This window comes from Ischnura elegans, chromosome 3 (genome assembly GCF_921293095.1).
Source record: "Ischnura elegans chromosome 3, ioIscEleg1.1, whole genome shotgun sequence".
Lineage (NCBI taxonomy): Eukaryota > Metazoa > Arthropoda > Insecta > Odonata > Coenagrionidae > Ischnura > Ischnura elegans.
The window spans coordinates 20,711,265-20,732,026 of NC_060248.1; the positions used below are offsets into that span (position 1 = coordinate 20,711,265).

Consider the following 20,762-nt stretch of genomic DNA (forward strand, 5'->3'; position numbering starts at 1 on the left):
TAAAATCGTTTATTCTTTCCAATGCATCATATTTCATGAAATATGAGTTCTTTATGAACATTATGGATGTTTTAACATTGTTAAACTCTAAAAATATTTATGTTGTTTCCCGTAATTAGAGCTAAAATTATAAAAATCTGATGATGAGCTACACTCGCCATCCTGCGATTTGGCATTGGAAGTTCATGACGAGCTACTAAACTATTTTTACTGTGATGTAGCCTTACCTATCCATATTAAGGAAATGCTGGATTCAGCTGAATTAGCTTCAGAATTTTTTTTAAATTTCCCTACATTTTACACAGAATTTTTTTTCCCAAGAGTAGCAGCAAACAGCAGAAACGGAAGCAAGGTAAGAGACAGGGATGATTTATCAAGATGAGATTGAGATATTGACATCTAAATGAAAATTACAAACCTGATAAACATCAGAACCACAGAGTTTGTGAACCAGCCAGGAAGGATCAAAAAGGAATTTATCCCTTATTGTTCCCACCAAAGAAAACACTTGAAACGGCAATTCATCAAGCTTCCTTCTGTTATAGCTGTAATGGAAATGAAATATGTATGTAATTAATAGCGTATACAAATGAACAAAAATATTATTTTGTAGATTAGTAACTTTTGGATCAATACACATGCAGTAACTGCAGCTCTATGTAGATTACTGAAATATCTATTAACTGGGATTCTCTGGAGTTTTTGCTTCAAACTCAGTGATTTTACACTTCTCCTGTTCATAGATAACCTCAGGTGCCCATCATCATGCCCATTACTGTTTTCCTACATCACCAAAAACCAGTTTTGGGAGATTATATTTCTCACTTTTATTGAAATTCCAATACATACATATGTTTCATAAAATATCCTCAATTAAGAAAGAATTATCTCCGCCAATAAAATCATTAAAACTCCAGCACTAAAATATTTACATGACAAAATGAAAATTACATCAGAAATTGGCATCAGTAACAGAATAATGAAGAGACACTGATGACAATTAAAGGAAACTAAAATTGGCTGATGGCATAACCATGCTAATTTTAATTCATGTCTGTTCTTCTATTCCATTTTGAAGACTGCCATTCAGGATGTTAATCCTAATCTACATCATCATGTTTTCAAATACGAGGGTCACAAGGCTTGATTGTAATTTGTACTGTAAAGGACTGAGACTTGCTCCATTTACAAATCAATAACTGATATTCATTATTCCCTAAAAGCCAATTTCCAAACAAGGATTCACTCTCATTAAGAAATAAACATTTACATTTAGAGCAGGAGTGTGTTGATCAACATACATGGTAGTAGCCAATGGTGGAGTAGTTAAGGGGTTCAAATCCCTCACAAAGTTAAGCAGATACAGTCTTAGGAGCATCCCACTCAAATGAACCCCCTTTAATGCAATTTATCTTCCAATTGGCCCCCTCCCATCAAAAAATTTTCAGGCCACAACCTTGTCTACTCAATAAACAAAACCCACATTTATAATGAGACCAGATAACAAAATTAATACAAAAGGAGTGTTTTATAGCTCTTATAAGATATAATAAAGATAATAAATGTTAAGTAAGTATACTAATGACATGCAAATAAATTTGAAAGAAGGGAAAATAGAAGTATGCTCAAGAATGTTGAAAAGTACCACAAAAAGAGGTGTTTAAAGTGTATAAAAGACAATAACCAAAACTAAAAGTGGTCGATTGTGGCTAATTAGTGTTATTACAAAATAAATGGTCAGCATCACACACTTAAAAATAGGTACCTTTCCATAAAGACAATTCATTGACCAAAGAACTTTTACATGTCAGCTTAGAAGTTCAAAAATATTGTAGATATTACTTTCCCCATCCGCCTCAGAAAATTAGAGGACTGATTTTGAATTATGATACTCTTACAGTACCTTTCAAATGCAGAAAATTGATTCACCCCAATAGCACTCTTTTGCAGCACTGTTCACACTTTGACCTTCCCTTATTTATCATTGAAATGCTCTAGTCCTCAACTGCCACTAGTTGTTTCAACCTTATTACACACCTTCTGCTCATTTTTTAACACGATTATTACCACCGATGATTGCCATGTCATTGAAATCCAATTTTACTTTGATTATGAGCTTTTGCTATGAAGCCATTCAATTTGCTGCATATAAAGAAAAAAGTTATAACGTTAGCAAAATATGATTTCATACTTCCAAATATTCTTGTAGCTACAGAGCTTCAAAATTTGCGAAAATTACTTAATTCTTTCACGCTACAAAAACGCACAGTGACGTCAGAATGCTAGTAAGCAGATTTGCTTCATGGCAATAACAAACAGTACGACCTTAACAAACAGCTACGACGATACTGATTCATAACTTGAAGGGTGTGTCAAAAACAGTTTTGAATGCTTTTAAATATTTTACGGTGCATGCATTGTGCGATGGCTGACTCAGACTTTATAAAGGCACATTCTGGGAAGATTCTGAAGGTAGATTAATTCATGGTCGCTGATTTACTCTCCAGCAATGAAGATTTCTTGGTGCGGAATTGAGAAGCCACAAAATTAAAATGTAACATATGTAAATCGAATGAACTATCTCTTCCACTAGTAATCTAGAGTTTGGTTTTTATCTCATTTTACTACTGTCATTTACTCACTGCTTTTAATGTCTAATGAGTACAATATTGGAATAAGTGAAGTTAGCGTTTTGGATAAATACAATGGAACACATTTGATGCCAATTTACTCAGCATTCCTAAAGTCTGGAAGAGAGATATATGGTGATTCAGCAATTGGATAGATTCAAGTGATAATAAATTTGAGGGTTTACAGTGTTGGGGCTAAGGTAGCACCAGAACGTTAAGTGAGAACAATAATCTTATACTGTGGAAATTGCCGTAGATGAGGAGGATGAAAATGTAATAAACGCTACTTGTGAAAACTGTGCTGCATTTTCCAGTATGCATACATTCTTTAAACCTGTCAATTATTCAGTGTAAATCTTTCACATGACTTATGATGACATTGATATCTATTGCTATGAAAAAAATTAACTGTACATAGAAAAAAGTGCAGAGATGTGCATATGTTTTTCTAAAACTGGGAAAAATAGTCTACTGGCACCAGGTAAACGTATTGTTAATTGGACTCGACATCATGCTCAGCAAGCATGGCGATGGGTCGTTTGGAGCGCATGATTACTAAGCAATTTTCAAATTGGAATTTTTAGAATAACATGCAGGTAAGAGAAGAACTGCTTTCACTGTAATTTTCAGTGAGGAGGATATTTTTTTATCGCATAATCATCCATTTTCAGTGGAATTTCCCATTACATAATCATAAAGTACAGCACTTTTTCCAGGAAAATAGAGTTCAAAAAAACTTTCTGTGAAAGATTCAAGGCAATGCAAGGTACCAGTTGCCATGTTTGAGTGAAGGGGATAGTCAAAGAAGAAGCCTATAAAGCATTGTTAGTATAGGAAAATTTCAAAATTTTTTTAAAACTTTTATTATTTACTTTATGGAAATGATAGATCCCTGGTAATGTAGCGTATGATAATGCATTGAAATAAATCATTAAATTGCAAAATTTACTGATTATATGATTTGGCAACAACTCATTAGGTGGCTTAAGGAGAAAAATGATTCTCCATAAGAGCCCACACTGTCACTAAAGCTAGTACATGCTCAAGAAGTAATACAAATGAGTCTATTGTTTGTGAGCTTTGTGTATTTCTTTTGTCTCAATGCAGCAATGTCCACAGCCTTCTCAAACGTCTGGTCCTTGTTCTCCGCCTGAACTATGGCCCTATCTTTCAAGCCTAACACTAATTGGTTACAGAAGACTTAATAGAGGACTGCACCATGCTTACACTACTGTGAAAGTTCTCTTAACCACATGGCATACTCTAATTCAGTTGCACTACCATGTACTCGCAGGTTAGTAGTGTGTCATTCCGCAATGACCTATTTCTGTTCGCTAAAGTAAGTCTAAAGTATCTCCTTAATTTGCAATAGAGCGCACTGTTTCTTCTGATTGCAAAATTTTCGAAGCACTTTGTACATCTCTTTGTCTATGAACAATTACAGTATTGCCTTCTTTGTTTCCTCCGCCACACTGTCTCCCAGATCCAACGTAATTACCTACATATTTGCGCAGCCTTTCCTCGTACAACTCCTAGTCATTGCCTCCTAACACAAACTTTTCCTTAAAATTCGGCATCCTCATTGTCAATTTGAAATGCCTGGATGCCACGGCTGCTGGTTCACTAGTGATTTAGGAGTGTGAGGAGCATTGTTGCTTTTAATAGCGGAAATAATCCCAGGAAGAGAAGACTATAGAAAAACACAATAACAAAGACATACACCAAAAAATCATAATATATTATCAGTAATCTGAACCACTGATGCTGTGTTCCATTTATTTTACATGTAAATAATCAGCCTTCAAGCTGGTGAACACAAAAAAGATACCCCACAAATCTGAATGACATGGGACTGTTAACTATACTTAGCCATACATAATCCTCCTTGGCAGGTCAAAATGAATACATAGGTTATGTATCACTGTGGTGCATTTCATATGAAACAATTATTATATTTTCTAGTTCTGCCACTTATAGTCATTAACTTAAGACTCATCACATTATATGAAATGTGCAAGAGTGCCTGCGCATGCCGTTCTCGTATCAGCTCGGTTTTGCTCTCGGAGTTACAGTAGATCTGCATGTGGAGTCATGTTTAGGTGTGGCTCCAATACCTTACACCGCTAACACCTTGTAACATCTTGGCATGGGATCTGGTATCCGTGGGAAGTTACACAGGTAATGTGAAATGCTGCTGCTATTTCCAGCCGATAGGGAGACTTCAAGAGTGTCACGAGATGACACGGGCACTGAGTGTGGCTTTGAGGGCAGGGAGACTTGGGGAGCTTCGAACTGTGTGTCTGAGGGAAACCATGTATCTGTTGTGTGTGTAAATTAAAACGTTAAACCAAATGCCTGACTTGCTCCCTTAGCCAGCCTTTTAATTTAACCTCAGCACTTACAAATGGATGGAAGATTGGAACATCTTTAGCTCTTTAGTTCTCAGCTGTTATAATGTCTTTAGCCCTTGAAAAGTGTAAAAATAGGAAAGGCAAAAAGATAGTAACCGAGGGTGACCTGAGAGAGCCATGATCCATCAAGTTTTGAAAGAGAAAAACTATGACGCACTGTGATGATGGCGAGGGGAGACAATAATTGATGATCATATGATGTAAGTGACTGAGCGGCATGTATGGGGAGTTCCTAAACACAGCTTCTTGACAATTTTGAAAATGACCACTAAGTATTCTGTAATTGGGAAAATAAGATGCTTTAAATTTGGGTGAGGCTGAGTAATCAAGAATTTTGGGACCCATGGTTACATAAAGAATTCAGTAAGAACCAAAATACACAGCTCATGACATTTGTACTGCAATTGATAGAACATTATAAAATATACAATTATAATTTCCTATTGATGATTGCTGCAAAAGAATAGCATAAATTTGTATGCTAAATACCATAGGTCAATAAAACATAAATGTACAATAAACAATGACCAAAAGACCCTAGAGGTTATGATCAACCTTATTCAAACTGAATCCTGTGGTCACAGACTTTAGGGAGTGGAACGATGAGTAGATATTAATTGGTTTCATGAGCAACCATACACTGTCCAGTAAGAAAACTTTTCAGTCACAAGTAAGTTCTAAAATTCTACAGAAAATCAAAGGAAATATTATTCCCTTTGACATGGACTTAAACAATCATTCCCAAAATTCACACCAAATGTTTTGGCAATTAATCATTCTTTACGAATTATAAAAATACACACCAAATACCATTGATTTGCTTCACAGAATATATCTGTCGCTTGTGCCATAAGGATGCATAAAGAATGAAGAAATGATGTGCAAAGCTGGTGGTGGAGTTCCTGGGCAGCCACCTTTTTTGGTCAGGGCATGCATGGAATGGCATCAAGGAATGACCAGTGCCTGCTTTTAGGAGGAAATTAGACTGAGGGTTTCCCTTGGACAAATGAAGCGTTTATTTATTTCAAAAAACCTAATAAGTATTACGTAGACTATCACTCAAAACTGAAAATTTAACTTAATGCATTCACTTATCACATTTAAAAGCAGCCATGCAAACAATCGAGCACAATTATGGGTCAGGCAAATCATGATGTGTGCAAGAGGTCTTACCAATTTTCACTCTTTATGGGCTGGGTAATTAGACGGCCTGTCATCTCAGGCAAATTTTCTTCCACCCATTTACCCTAGATTATGCATCAAGAAATGAAATGATTAAATTTTTTCATCCTTCAGCTTTGTCATTGGCACAAATATTGAATAAATGCACAGTTATACAGGACACACTAACTTTGACACAGTTGGAAGGACCAACTGAAAACCTAATACCATGAGACTAGTGAGGAGCAGTCAAGCAAAATTGTTAACCAATTTGTTGAATAATTGTCTGCATGATTCAAAACAGTAGATAAGCCAATAAATTTCATTTGATAACATGCATTTAAAAGGAAGAATAAGTATGTCACAACCACATTCACATGACTGCCATGGTATCTATTTCCGCTGACCCTCACAGTCACAGAAGTTGTATTCATGAAAAATTAGAAAAGCCTTTATTTGGGATGACAGGTAGTTCACCAATTTTTATTTCTCCAGTTTTTGAAATAGCAATAGCAGCATTTAGTTAGATGCATTTATTGATTCTTTTTTTGGTGGGATACGTACCACCATGAATGCGGTGACTCAGGTGACCTGATACACAAATGATAGACAGTTATGAGGAGAATCAAAAAGCACAACTGTAGTGGAAGAAAGTAGTTTTTAAAAAATAATTTTTCTTTAATGATAGACATAAATAAGTTTGCATTCCTACGTTAAATAAAAACAGCAATGCATAAGGAAATTAAAATATCAATGCTTTGCACCAAACTATGAATAATTTTTTTTCTGGAGTGCAAGAAGATATATCACGTTGAACAGCTATTCTAAGTTTTCACCTCAGGACTTAAAGATGATCATTTTCAAAAATGCCACAATTAGAGACAGAATATGCAGGAATTCTTCTAAATAGGGGTCATAATAGATTTCAAATATCTTGGGCACTAGGAGGCAGACCTAATATTTGTGGGGGTGGAGGATGAGAAAGTATTCTGTTACATGATAGTCTTTGAGCCAACTAGAATGCAGTGGAACTCAAAATGTATTGTATTCTGACCAATTTAATAACAATAACTTACCATCTAAACAGATGTCATATAAAGTAGACTCGTTATTACAAAGTTCATGGGACCTAAAATTTTGATCTTTGTATTATGTACAGAACTTTAAAGGAACATTTTTTCAGAAACATAAAATAACAGTTTTTTTATGTTTCTGAAATGGTTTTTTTTAAAGGAAAAATAGCCAAAAACTTCGCAGATTAACACAATTTTAACATTATAGCTCTATTACAGAGATGTTATCTTGCTTAACCACTGACTGTTTTGTTAAATCAGTCTCTACCTACTGGCATCTTAAATAATTTAAAATTTAGCCATTCATGCATATCCATAAATCTGGGATTTAGAGTGACATCTCAAACTATCAACTTACATCTATTCAATCTAGTGTCACTAAGATATTTTAAAGCTTGATGCTGAACTGTATTAGCAATAATTTTAAACATATTATATTGGATGAATCACATGATTTCATTTGAGGTACAGTCAGATTCAAAAGTACTGCAATGAATAAAGTGGTGCCACTTTCACCGCATTTTGTAAAAGTTTCGAGTTTCGGTATTTTCTATTGTACTATTAGGAGGGAAATTTGAACAACTTCCCACCTCCTTCAATATTTGTACTACAACATTATTAAAGGGAAATGTATTTGAGATTTGTGCAATGCTTAATACCACATAAATTGTGCAGCTCATGCTAGATAATAAATACACCTCCAGAACTTCAATTTACTTTCTCTCGTAAATTGGCCTTTCTGCCGAAGTATATTTTCTTACAATTAACGCTGAAGTTTTATGATGAGAGATAACGACCATAAGATGTACAAAATTATCCTCTGAAATATCACTGGAAATAATGCCACTGTGAGTTAACATTCAGTTTGATTTAGTGACACAAGAAGACTGGTTCGTTAAATTGCATGACTTGGAAAACTCTTAATGAGACACCAGTGGAACCAGACCACTGAAGGGTAGGTATTTGGCCACATAGCATGGCTGATCAGGTGAGGGGTGGCCTTTAATGTTTGGTGTTCAAGTTGGAAACGCTGCTTCAGAAACCCACAAGACAGGCACATAGCCAGGGGCTTGCCATGCAAGGCTTCAGCCCCTCCCACAAAATGTTTACACCAGAGGTGACTGAGAGAAATTCAGTTATTAAGTGTCTTGAAACATTAGACTGAGGCCCTCCCCCACACCAAATCAAATTTATGGCTACATGCCTATCATAAGATATATGTTAGGAAAATACAAGTACAGCAGACTCCCGATTATCAGGACGCGGTTTATCCGTGTTGCGGATTATCCATGCATGAGTTCACACTCGATGTTTTCCGCGATCTTTTCAAAAAAGTAAAATCAGGCTCAAAAGCAGCAGGATATTCGCATTTTAATGCATGGCTACACCGGACCCATTATTTCCATTAGGATTCCCTTCCTAAAATGGAATTATTTTATATACTTGCTGACAAGGAATGTTTCAAGTTTACTTGGACGTCTGTTCTAGCATTGCAGACGATGACCTGTGGCGGGAAAAATATCTCTTGAGTAATTTTAGAAGATCCTTCAATGGTAAACCAATCGTAAATTTCCAAAAATTTTATCTAAGATCATTAAAAGTATATTCCATCTCGGGAAAGCGCAATTATTACTGTGGATTTGCATGCGGTTGAATACGGCCCAAGGGAGAAAGTGTTCTGGAGATTTCACCGCACTCGGGTATGTTAACGCCGTGACTAGTCAAGGTCAAACGGGAGAGGAAGGGAATAGTGGAAGCAGATGAGTGGAAGTGAAGGCAATGGAGGAAGTGGAAATAGAGATATCATGAGTCATAGCCAAGCACTTGCTTGCGTTGACTGTTTGCCATGAGCCCTGGTTTAACATAACTGCTGCTGGGTGATGGGGTGATTGTGCACCTGTAGCCATCACGGGAGTTCCGGGTTCCTGTTTTTCAAGCATCGCAGTGCACGATCGCACTTGATGATCACGGATGTACGTCCTACAGCAGCTGCATCGCGAACGCGAGGTTTTTGGAAACCAGGTATTACACGGAGCAGTAAGAATACGGGTGCGATCACGTCATCGCTGGTAAAAAGATTGCAGTCGCAAAAAGAAAGCTCTTAATGAATAATACCGAGAATAACCACCAAAAACATTTAAATAAGACCGTTAAAGACAAAAAAGGGCGGTAGAAACAAAAGCGAACATTTTTTTCGTGACTTATGAAAAAGGTTTGAAATTACGAAACTCGATTTTATGAAGTGCCAATTTTCCGGTCCCACTGACTTCGTATAATCAAGAGTTTACTGTATGTCTTTTATTAACCAGTGCCGGAACTGGGTTCCAGCTCGTTCCGCCGCCATGACACCACTGTTTACGATGACTATTCAAGATTGTTAGAACTGATAAAAGATGTGGCTCTGGTAGAGCTGTTCTGCTGGTAATCATGGCAAAACTGTACAGCTTTTCCATAACTATTCAAGATTGTTTGAACTGATAGACGATGTGGAAAAGCATAATTAAAGTTTTTATGACGCTGCTTCAAAAAAGATTTCAACTGTAATTTCTATTTATATATTTTATTTATTTAGAATTTGGGATTTGTGAAATTTAGATTTACAAGTATATCCTTCCTTATAATTTATCATATTGGATGAATTTGTATATTTGTAAAAATTTTCAATTGAATATTTCCCATAGGGTGGATATCAAAGAGGAAACTATTTCAGATACAAGGTCAAATTTCCACATTGCGATAGATGGAAGATATGGTGAAAGATGTACAATTAATGGTAGAAACTAGCAAAGAATATCATAATAGTTAGAAATAAAACTGAACCTAGAATAAAATAAAAGAAAACCACATCAGCATATACTTAGACCATATTTACATATATAAAGCTACAAATTTGATAAAAACTCACATTAAAGTAGTCTGCCAAGATGGAATGTGGTGAGGTCCCAAGCCCTTGTGACGTATCTTTTGGCAAATATCGGTCTTTTATTACTGAATTAAGTGAAAAGTCCCTCCACTGTGTAAGACCATAGCCACCAACTTGAACCCATCGGACCAATGGGCGCAGAAATTTATTAAGCTGAGCCCAAAATAAGCAGGCAGGTGCCCAGGGAACTGTATATAAAAATGGCATATTATGATGAAAAATGGAAATATTTAACCACCACAAAATTCCTTAATTTCCTTTATTTTAGAAAAAAATCTTAGAAATAGAAATGGCAGAAAACTTGAAGGTAGTCTGCCAAAAGAAGGAACTTGTTTAATCCTTAACGTGCAAGCTGGCTGATCTACCTGAATGAGGGTTATGTACGTAAAATGCCGCAGGCCAATCTATTGTGTGAGCATTTTAAAAAAATTCAAGATTAAATATTTTTCCGGAGTTATGAGGAGATAGTGATATTGTTGAACTTATTTATCGATAAGTACTAGAAGAGGAAAAGATAATTAGCTTCAACACTGTTGTACCGTAATATTAATAAAATTCTCAGTAAAAGTATACAAAGTAGACAAGAAAGCCCTGACATTCTTTTCATATATTGGGTAAAAAAGGCAGGCACTGAAAGTGCTAAAACACTTGCTTCATTTCATACTTGCATACAAGTGAAATTTAATTGCATAAAATATATGTGTATTCGTGTCATTTTTTTCACTTAACTGACAAACGTATTGGTGAAAATCTGAACATGAAAAGGAAATATGAAAAATTGGAATATATATTTTTTTAAATTAAACTCCACCTGCCAGAAAATAATCTATTGCATACCTACTTTCTGGGATGGTGTACATTACATATACAGAATCAAAGAATGCAGATATAATGTGCAAATACAAAAGCATACTTTAATTTGCAATGTAGGTAGATGTACGCATCATAATTATTGAGTTAGTTTCTATAACAGATTGATAAAATAACTATTGAGTAAATAACTTCTGAAGGCATTCCGAAACAAAGTACATATATGTTAGCACATAAAATAAAGAATGTGTTTTTTAACTTCTCCCAAATGAAGATCCTATTTTTTTAACATTAGAAATGGAATGCAGACAATATAAGAAGGGACTAAACTGAAGGTCACAGAATCTGATGGGATTCAGCAAAGAGAGTTTCTGGGATACATGGAATGGAGAAAGCTCAGACTTGTTGGAAAGGGAAGAGGTCACATCAAATTGACATATGGTGTGGTCCAAGACTCTGCAACATTCATGTCTATTCAATCTTAGGTATGTCATGGTTCACGTGGTATGTATGTGTTATATAGCATAGCGTAAGCTCAGCATCAATTAGCCCTATTTGTGCCCATTTTTATTTCAATTTAAAGATGAAGTAATAGAACATTTATGCTTACCATAAGTGGCATCACTGTGGAATGACTTATCATGCGCCAAGAGATCAAGCATTTCCGAATCAGTTAGACCAAACCTTGATGCAGCCATCAAAGCTAAAGCATTCTGTACCTGAAGAAAATATGTATTCAATATAAGTACATATGTATGTATACTAGGGTGAATTTTTGTGGCCCTATGGCCATCAAAATAAGCACTGAAATAAAATGTATATAAATGATATACTTCACAATTGCAAACACTTTCAAGCAAAACCAAGGGCCACATACGTACAACTTTGCCAAAGGAAGGGAGTTTAAAGATAGCTACTACAATAAATTTGAAGACGATAAAAATGTAATCAGGCATATTATAAGACAAGAGGTCTCACGAAAACAGATATCCAAGGATGAATCCAAGGGTGAATGACAGGAAATGAAACCTAAAGATAGGCCAGGATTCTATTCATACATGTAAAATAATATGCAATCAAGCACAAAAATACAGAGAAAAGACCTGAAAAAAATTTCCTGATAGTATTTGTATTTTCTCCTGTTTGGCATTTGATTTGCAGAGAAATAGTAGAAGTAAATTGATGAACTAGAGCCAATTGATAAACTGTAAGCTCCAAGCCCTAGTTACAGGAGCAATAAAGCTTATTGTTTAAAAATGATCAAAATAGGTGTAAATCAATTTTTGAAAAACAGTCTCAGCATCATTATTTCTCAGTGAATTTCAGTCCATACGCAAGCATTGATAAGAAACTATAACCTAGGGGACTATCAATCATTGAACTGAGGAAGCATGACCCATATTCGGAAACAAGGGAATACATTGGCTATGCACATATTTAATTTTGCAAGTACATACTTAATTGATGAAGGGAAGACACACAACTTCTCTTATTCCCGGTAGATCAAGACTACATTTTTCTTTCCACCTCCCCTCTTTTCAAATAAATTATGTACTAGTGGTGTGATTTCATTTCCATAATCCCCTGGAATGCAGAGAGAAGTCTTCGAACCTGAATTTTGATGAACCATCCCATATCCTAGTTTATGCGACCCAGGTGACAAGTGATGAAAACACAGTTTCAGGATTCCACTTAAATGTACCCCACCAGATATGCTACCTGAGAAAGTATTGAATATCTGGAAATACTCCCACCTTCCTCTCAAAAATATTCAAAATACATTTATTTACATATTTCAGAGAAGATGTCTGGTCGACAGCCTCTAACACCAGAAGTACAAGCATTCCTTTGCATTAGGGTGTCTTTAGGCAACATTTCCTTATTGACCAAGCTGGCATCTTTGGATTATGCACCCTCAACTTCTAAATTACAAATTTTGTGGTACAAATAATGAATAAATGTCTGATAACACACTGTTACCCCTGAGCTAGATTCAATATCCATGAAATGCCAATACATAGATGGTGAAATCGAGAGCATTGATGACATCCCTAGCATCCCTGCTTTTAATAAGCTACACAACTTGAGATAACACCCAGTCAAATGCATGAAAACTAGGCTGTAGCTTACAACAAAGGGAAACTCTGAGGATAATATAGAAGTTTGTGGTGAAATTACATTTATGCAAAGGTAATTGATTAATAAGTGAAAATTTTCACTGCATAATGATAAGTATTCCAATAGAAAGAGAGATAGGATCTCAGGTTCAGACTTTGATATCGGAAGGTTTCATAATTTTAGAAGTTTGTTACTGCAAGTTTTTCTCAATTCATTATACAAGGGAAGGGCCTGAGGCCATGAAGGCTGTTTTCGTAAAACTTTGCTGTATGAAGGTTTGTTACATGAGGGTTTTACTGTATTTCATTTTTAGTCCCTGAGGGTCTCAGAAGAGCAGTTGCTAGTGCACCAGTAAACCAGAATTCACAGCCATTCAAAAGGGTATTCTGGTTATAATATATTATTGTGTCTAGTATTGAAAGAATCAGTAGGTATAAATATAAGTAACTTACTCTGACTTTCCCCAAAAATATTTCCAACTCATCAAGGAAACTATTAATTTGGTCCTTTATGTTTCCTCTAGGCACTATTTCATGATCTTTATCAGACCACCATGATGTCTGCCAAGCAAGCATCTGAAAAGAAGGCAAAACTATCACTGAAAATTTCATCAGTTGGATTTCAGACCAGCCCAAAATCAATACGTGTGTGATCATAAGAAGCACCACTATAATGGCAATTTAAAATAAAATTCTCAGGACATTTCAATGGTTTAACTTGTATCACTTAAATGCTTTCAAACTACTCTCTATCAATCCAGCTATTGATAAATACAAGGGCATACCCAGGATCAAAGCTAGGGGGGGGGGGAAGGGGTGCAAGCCATAGTTGTTCAAGTTGTTGTGGTCAAGTAAGATTTAAGCATGAAAAAGGTGAATGAAACCAACATTTCAATAAAACTGTAACGGCTCTTTATTAGTTTTTAAAATTATTTGCTTGAAAAAATATTATTTTCCTCAAATAAATTCGCGATTTTTGCTTCTAGGGAGGGAGCAGCTGCCCCCTCCTGCCCCTCACTGGGTACACCCATGGATAAATAATCAAAAATCCACCATGACATAACTTCAAAGTGATTCAAACTGGTGCACAGAATAACTGGCCAATAAATACATAATGAAGTCTACTTATGCTTCGTAAATAACTGGCTTTTCCAGCTTTGTTTAAACACATTCCACTGCATTTAAAGTGCATGCGCCCAAGCTCCAAGAACATGGTACTCATGGACCCGTTCCTCTTCCCTTCCCTGTGGGCAGGCCCCAAGGAGTTTGAAAATACATACCCCAATGTGAGGCGAGTTAGAACGCATTTTGATCTACAATCATTGATGTGACTACGTAGGTTTCCACAGTGTCGAGGTTTCAATGTCTCCATTCTTCCGGTGCTACCGCGTCAGTAGTTGGTTTAAGACAAGTTTCGCTGGTACTGCTGCCAGCGACTTCAGGTCAAAGATGCCGGTCCACGATCCTCGTCCTCCTAATCTACGGGCTCAGTCCCACCAGTTGTGGCTGCTCCTCTCTCATTGGCCCATTTAATCAGTCTCCTCCAATTGGCATCCATCATCCCTATTGAAAACAGTCTCTCTCCGGGCTATCTCAATTGATTCTGGGATAATATCTGCCTGCTTTTACTATTATCCTGGCTTCGTCAAATTCAATGTCCTGTCCTGGGGCATAGGCATGATCTGATAAGGCTGACAACTGGAATTGCCTATTCTTCGTGGCCCTTCAGTGCTCTTGTATTCGTGCCTTCAGTGAATGATGAATCTCAACAATGTACATTTTCCCGCAAAGGCAAGGCACCTTGTACACACCTTCATGAAGGACATGCTGGATTTTATCTTTGGCTGTAGGCAGCAAGTCACCAATTGTCGTCATGCAGTTGAACCTCGTAGTGACGCCGTGCTTTTTCAGGGCCCTCACAATCATTTCTGTGGTTCCTCTGACATAGGAGATGACGGCACAGCCTTTTCCATCTTCTGTTTTCTCACTCAAGTGTAGTTTTCTTCTGGTCCTTTTCAGGACCGAATCTGGGTAACCATTCTGTTTCAGTGTCGCCATTAGATGTCTTTCCTCCTATGCCAGCAACTCAGCATCCAAAATGCGATAGGCCCGGTGGCAAATAATGGATGCTGGCAGCAGTGCCAGCGAAACTGTTGTCTTAAACCAACAACCGATGCGGTAGCACCGGAAGAATGGAGATATTATAATTGATTACTAATCAGCTGTAGGATCAATACCCTCAATTATTAAGTTCAATTAATAGAATTTTTATTTCACAATTCAAATAGAAGTAAAACCCTTCAGAAATTATAGTTTGTCTAAAAATCAGTGACTAATTTTGTTGCAACTTACATTTCTATTTTGATACTGCGCAGCTGAAGTCGCTCCCAAGAAAATTGGAGAATCAAAAAATTGGTCCTTCCATCATTAATAGTCCTCAAATTAGTTGCAGTATATTCCCAATTATTTGGGCTAATGAAGGGGAGAGGCGGCTCGAAAAATCAGAAAACAGGGATCATCCAAACTTAATTTAATATCTAGTAATTTTCATAATATACGTAAATCAAAAATCTATTATTAATTATGCACATTGTCTATAACTTTAGATCGCTTTACGGAATCGTCAAGAGCTTTCTCTTCCCAACCGCGATCTTGTTAGCGGTGATAACGTGATTGTGCTCATATTCCTACTGCTATATGAAATTCGTGGTTTCAGAAAACCACGCACCCGTGTCTGCGAGGTTGCAGATCCGTAACCACTGAGCCTGATCCCGCACCTCAATGTTAGGAAAAGAGGAGCACGGAACTCTCGTGAAGGCAATGGGCACACCATTATGCCATTGCGCAGTAGTGGTTATAAAAAACCAAGACTTAGGGCAAATTGTCTACGCAGGCGAGTGCCTCGCTATGATTCATGATATCTCCACTTCCACTTCCCCCGCTGCTTTCACTTCTACTATTCCCTTCCTCTCCAGTTTGGCCTTGACTGGTAACAGTTTAAACATGCCCGAGTGTGACCAAATCTCCGGTTCCCTTGGGCCGAATGTGAGGCCAGGGAAATAATTGCGCATTTCGATATAAAATATACAATTAAGTCTCCATAATAATTTTATACAATTAAAGATCATAGGTAACATTTCTCTGAATTTATGAATGATTAACCATTGAATAATCTTCTAAAATTAATCAAGACTTTTTTCCCACCGCTGATCGTCGTCCACAATGCCAGAGCAGGCATCCAAGTAAACTAGAAGCATACCTTATCAGCAAGTAGATAAAAATAATTCTCCTTTAATTAGGGGATTCTAATGGAAATAATTAGCCCGGTGTAGAATTGTATTTTTTTAAATTCAAAAATCTCGCTGCTTTTGCATCCGATTTTATTTTTTTATAAAAATTGCAGAAAACTTCGAAGGACCATGAACTCATGCACTGATAATCCGCAACCCGGATAAACAGCAGCCGGATAATTGGGATTCTGCTGTATTTATTTTGCTGCAAACTCGTAGGACTTTAATGCAAGTTATTTGAATATGACACAGCCAAATTAATGGCTTAATTTTATTTGCCATGATGGAATTATAACGTTTGAAAGTTTGTATTTATTATATAAATAAATTATGCCATGTGGTGGAGAAAAAATTTTTATTTCAGCAACTTTGATTTATCATGATGGACAGTTAATTGAATCAATTGTCTCAATGCTTCTTCAAAGCAAAAATTACAAAAAATAAAAAAATAGGAGACCTTGAAATTTTCAACAAATGGATAAAACAGGATAATTAACGATTCTTATCAATTTTATTAATATTTCACAAAGCCTTGAAACTTAGTGGTCACTACTTTTTTCCAGGGTTTGGTCCTGCTGAAGGACAATTTGCTTGAGTAGCAATTTATGTTCTCATCCACACCATCAGAAGCATAAAAAAGTCTGTTTCTACGGAATTTTGAAAAAAAAATACATTGAAAACAAAACTAATGTTTGGGGAAAATTAGATTGCTTTGTAGTGAAACAAGGCATTTAGAAGTAAATATAATGTACTCCCAAGAGGCCAAATTTGTATGAACTATCCCCACTCATTCAAACTCAACCCTCTCTAAGGCAATTGAAAGGAAAAAAAACCAACAAGAGTCAAGAGATTGATTTTCTATCTTACCTTCACATACAGTGGTAGAGTACATTCTTGTACAGATGAGCGAACACAGTCTTGCAAGTGATTATTGAGAATATGATTATATTGCATGACAGATGCCATTAATATTGTCTGGGCCTCCTCCTTTTTAAGTGGCAATACCTATTCAAATAAAAAAAATATGAAACTCTCGGATCAATAACATCTGACTTTCTTTTTTCCGTTACAAAACAACTGAGAGAAAACAAATTGAACTTTCATGAAAGTTCTTAATTGTGCATGCTTTCAAGACCAAATGGCCCCATCACCACCACTTCATTATTTTGTTACTGTAGAACCTTGATCTGTCGTTTTTCAAGGGGATGGACGAAAAAAAAGATGAATTTGGGAAAACGATCAATGCAGAAATTTTTTACTAGGTTGCCTTGCAGGAAACATAGGATTTTGGGGAGTAAATATGATTTTCTTTAAAGGATTCAAACAGGAACTTAGCTGATTAATGGAATACTTGAATTTTATGGAAACACTTTCGGCATATTGTTGATTCTACTAATACTTTCAAACATCCTAAGAGAACACACCACCACATGAAAAAATGATTGTATGCTGTCACGGCATTCATACTGCTACAATGGATTTCTGCATGGTATATATAATCTTATCTATCAAATGCCATTTCAGCAGCACACCCATCTGATACCCGGCTTCATCCAACTTCTTATTTTCAACAGGTAGCTCACTCTAACCCCACTCTTTCTGTCATGTGCTAGTCGACATCCTGAGACGTATTGCAATATTCATGTACTTCACCCCGGATTCTTTTCTTCTTCAATTATTTTCCGTCCACCTTCAAAAATTCTCGCCAGATAAGCAGATGAATTGGAATGACTAGCAAGGAGAAACTAAACATCCTGAGAAAATATTTTTGTCTGTGACTGTGACAAGAAAGATTTATAGCATAACTCATAAATTGTAACTTGATATCAGTTTTCGGAAAAAATGCCGTGTCAACTTCTGAAAAACTCAGCTGCGAGGATATCGAGTTTTTCCAGAATACTAAGTCTCTGTCGTATTTTGCCATTTATTTCCTTGTTTAAAATGCTTCAATAATGCCAGAAATAGGTCGTGTTCGGTCTTATTCTTTTTTTAAATTAAGCCCTTTTTACTAATATTTCAATCCAATACAGGTGTAATATCAATTAATGAAAGTCATTGGTAAACACCTTTTGGACTAATAGATAAATCATGCAGAAGTTGACCTCCATAAATGGGGAACTTTTGAAGCTGGTAGGCTGCAAAAGGTCAGTGGGGGAGAAAGAGGGAAGGGTCAAACACATTTCTATTATTCTCATGTGACTTGATATTTTCTTTCGAAGCTTTAGATTTATGGTCTCCATAATACGAACCCTGCACGAGTTGGGGCCTTTTGTTTGATTTCGGAGAGATGGAAAGCATCGGAGTGGTGTCCGAGAGCTGATGGGAGGGTGAAAGCGGATTTTGGGAAATGTGCTACGTAGCTACTATCCCACGGCACTGATCTTCACCCTATGGCAGTTCCATCTCTTGGGGAAGATACAAACACATAAATGACACATTGTAAATACTTCGTCTCATTTTCGTCAAACCATAGATGCAGGAAAATTATTCATAGGGGCCATGATCTTCAAACAAAGAATGAGGGAAAACGATACTTCAGGGAACAATAGAGGAGGGAAAAAATTACGTTGTCTGCATGGGACTTATTTTGGGACCAGGAAAGGCAAACAGTGAATGCAGGAAAATGATCAATGCGGGAATGATAGATCGAGGTTCCACTGTATTTGGCATATACCTAATATTTATCCATTTTTCTAATTACATATTTGAAAATATTTTATACAAAATCTAACCTCAACTTTAGGAGATTCTTCATTCAGCTTTGTTTGGAGATCTTCATACCATTTACCCTTATCATCTGCCGACAGAATAATTTTGATGAAATTTGGTAATTCGAGTGGCACCCAGGAAGTCGAAAGAGAATCGTCCAATCTTTTCACCTGGTTGAATCATGAGAAAAATAAGGAGATACTTGTAAGGAAAACTGTTATGGTTAAAATATAAAAATATAGTATATAGTTACTAAACAGCAGCTATTTTGAAACAAACCTGGTCAATTCCATCAACGATTATTATGAGCTTTTTTTGAGCTGCTGATGCTTGCAAAAGGATCTTCTTCAAACTTTTCGTATATGTCCTGAGGTTCTGAAATTTCAAAAACAGATAAAAATTAAATATTATCATAAAAATGAAACTGTGGAAAAAATAATTACTTAGATTTCGGAACTTTAAATTACCTGCACTTGCATTCAAAACTTTTCATACCAAATTGAAGTCTCTAAACTCTATCAAATGTGTTTTTCTATTTCAGATTTTATAACATTTCACACATATTATATTAAGACCAACTTGATACCTCATATGAACAATTTTACTCTATTTTGCACTTTCCCCATAGTCTCTAGGAAGGCTCTTGAAAGAGGTTTCACCACACAATTATATTGATATAGTTTCTTGTCATGGGGCTTTGGTCGATCATAGCTCCATTAAAACAATATTCCATTTTCATAAAAATGGTAAAGATATCTTATTTCAAATCATAAATAAAAATAGCTACTTGGTTTTTATACAAACTATGAATAATTCTACGATCATTGTAGAGTACGCCGATTTCTATCAAAATTCTATTGTATAAAAACCAAGTAGCTGTGATCAAATGTGGACCAAACGGTTCAGAAGCGAGAATAAGAAAAGGGGTGAGACAAGGTTGTGCGCTTTCCCCCTTAATTTTTAATGTTTACATAGAGAAAGCCATCAACGAAATCAAGCAGAAAGCTTCGGGTGTCAATATCCACGGAGAAAAAATTAGTATGCTGTGATTTGCTGACGACATAGCAGTCATAGCCGAGACAGAGAAGGATTTGAAGAAGACGTTGACAAACATGGAAAGGACAATGGCCAGATATCAGCTGAAAATCAACAAAAAGAAGACTAAGATATTAGTTTGCAGTAAAAGAGAGGAGGCTAAAACAAACATCAACCTAGGAAAGCATAAGCTTGAACAGGTGAACGAGTTCTCTTACCTGGGAAGCCGAATTACCAGCGATGGACGGAGCAAGAAAGAAATACACAGTAGAATAGCGCAGGCAAAGAGGGCTTTCTACAAAAAGAAGAATCCTCTTGCAGCTGAAAATACCAGCATAGAAGTAAGGAAACAATTCATCAGATGCTACATATGGAGTATGTTTCTATATGGAAGCAAGGCTTGGACGTTGACAGCAGCAGAGAAGTCAAGAGTGGAAGCATTCGAAATGTGGTGCTACCGAAGAATGATGAAGATAAAATGGATTGACCGTGTAAGTAACCAGGAAGTGCTATGGAGAGTAGGAGAAAAGAGAAGCCTCCTAAAAACATTAAGCAGAAGATGGTTTTCAATGAGTGAGAATGATCAACAAATATTGAGCGTAT

At 36.3% G+C, this 20,762-nt stretch overlaps 1 protein-coding gene across 2 annotated transcripts in view; it reads right to left on the reverse strand.

Moving 5' to 3' along the window:
* LOC124155526 (NACHT domain- and WD repeat-containing protein 1) overlaps positions 1-20,762 on the reverse strand; it is a 103,830-nt gene that overhangs the window by 14,905 nt on the left and 68,163 nt on the right. For both annotated transcript variants that reach the window (XM_046529423.1, XM_046529422.1), the window contains exons 13-20: positions 19,404-19,499; positions 19,148-19,294; positions 17,283-17,420; positions 13,579-13,701; positions 11,619-11,727; positions 10,181-10,386; positions 6,215-6,288; positions 419-545 (exon numbers count right to left, since the gene is read on the reverse strand). In XM_046529423.1, coding sequence (XP_046385379.1) covers positions 419-545; positions 6,215-6,288; positions 10,181-10,386; positions 11,619-11,727; positions 13,579-13,701; positions 17,283-17,420; positions 19,148-19,294; positions 19,404-19,499 — 1,020 coding nt within the window. The remainder of the gene's footprint in view (positions 1-418; positions 546-6,214; positions 6,289-10,180; positions 10,387-11,618; positions 11,728-13,578; positions 13,702-17,282; positions 17,421-19,147; positions 19,295-19,403; positions 19,500-20,762) is intronic.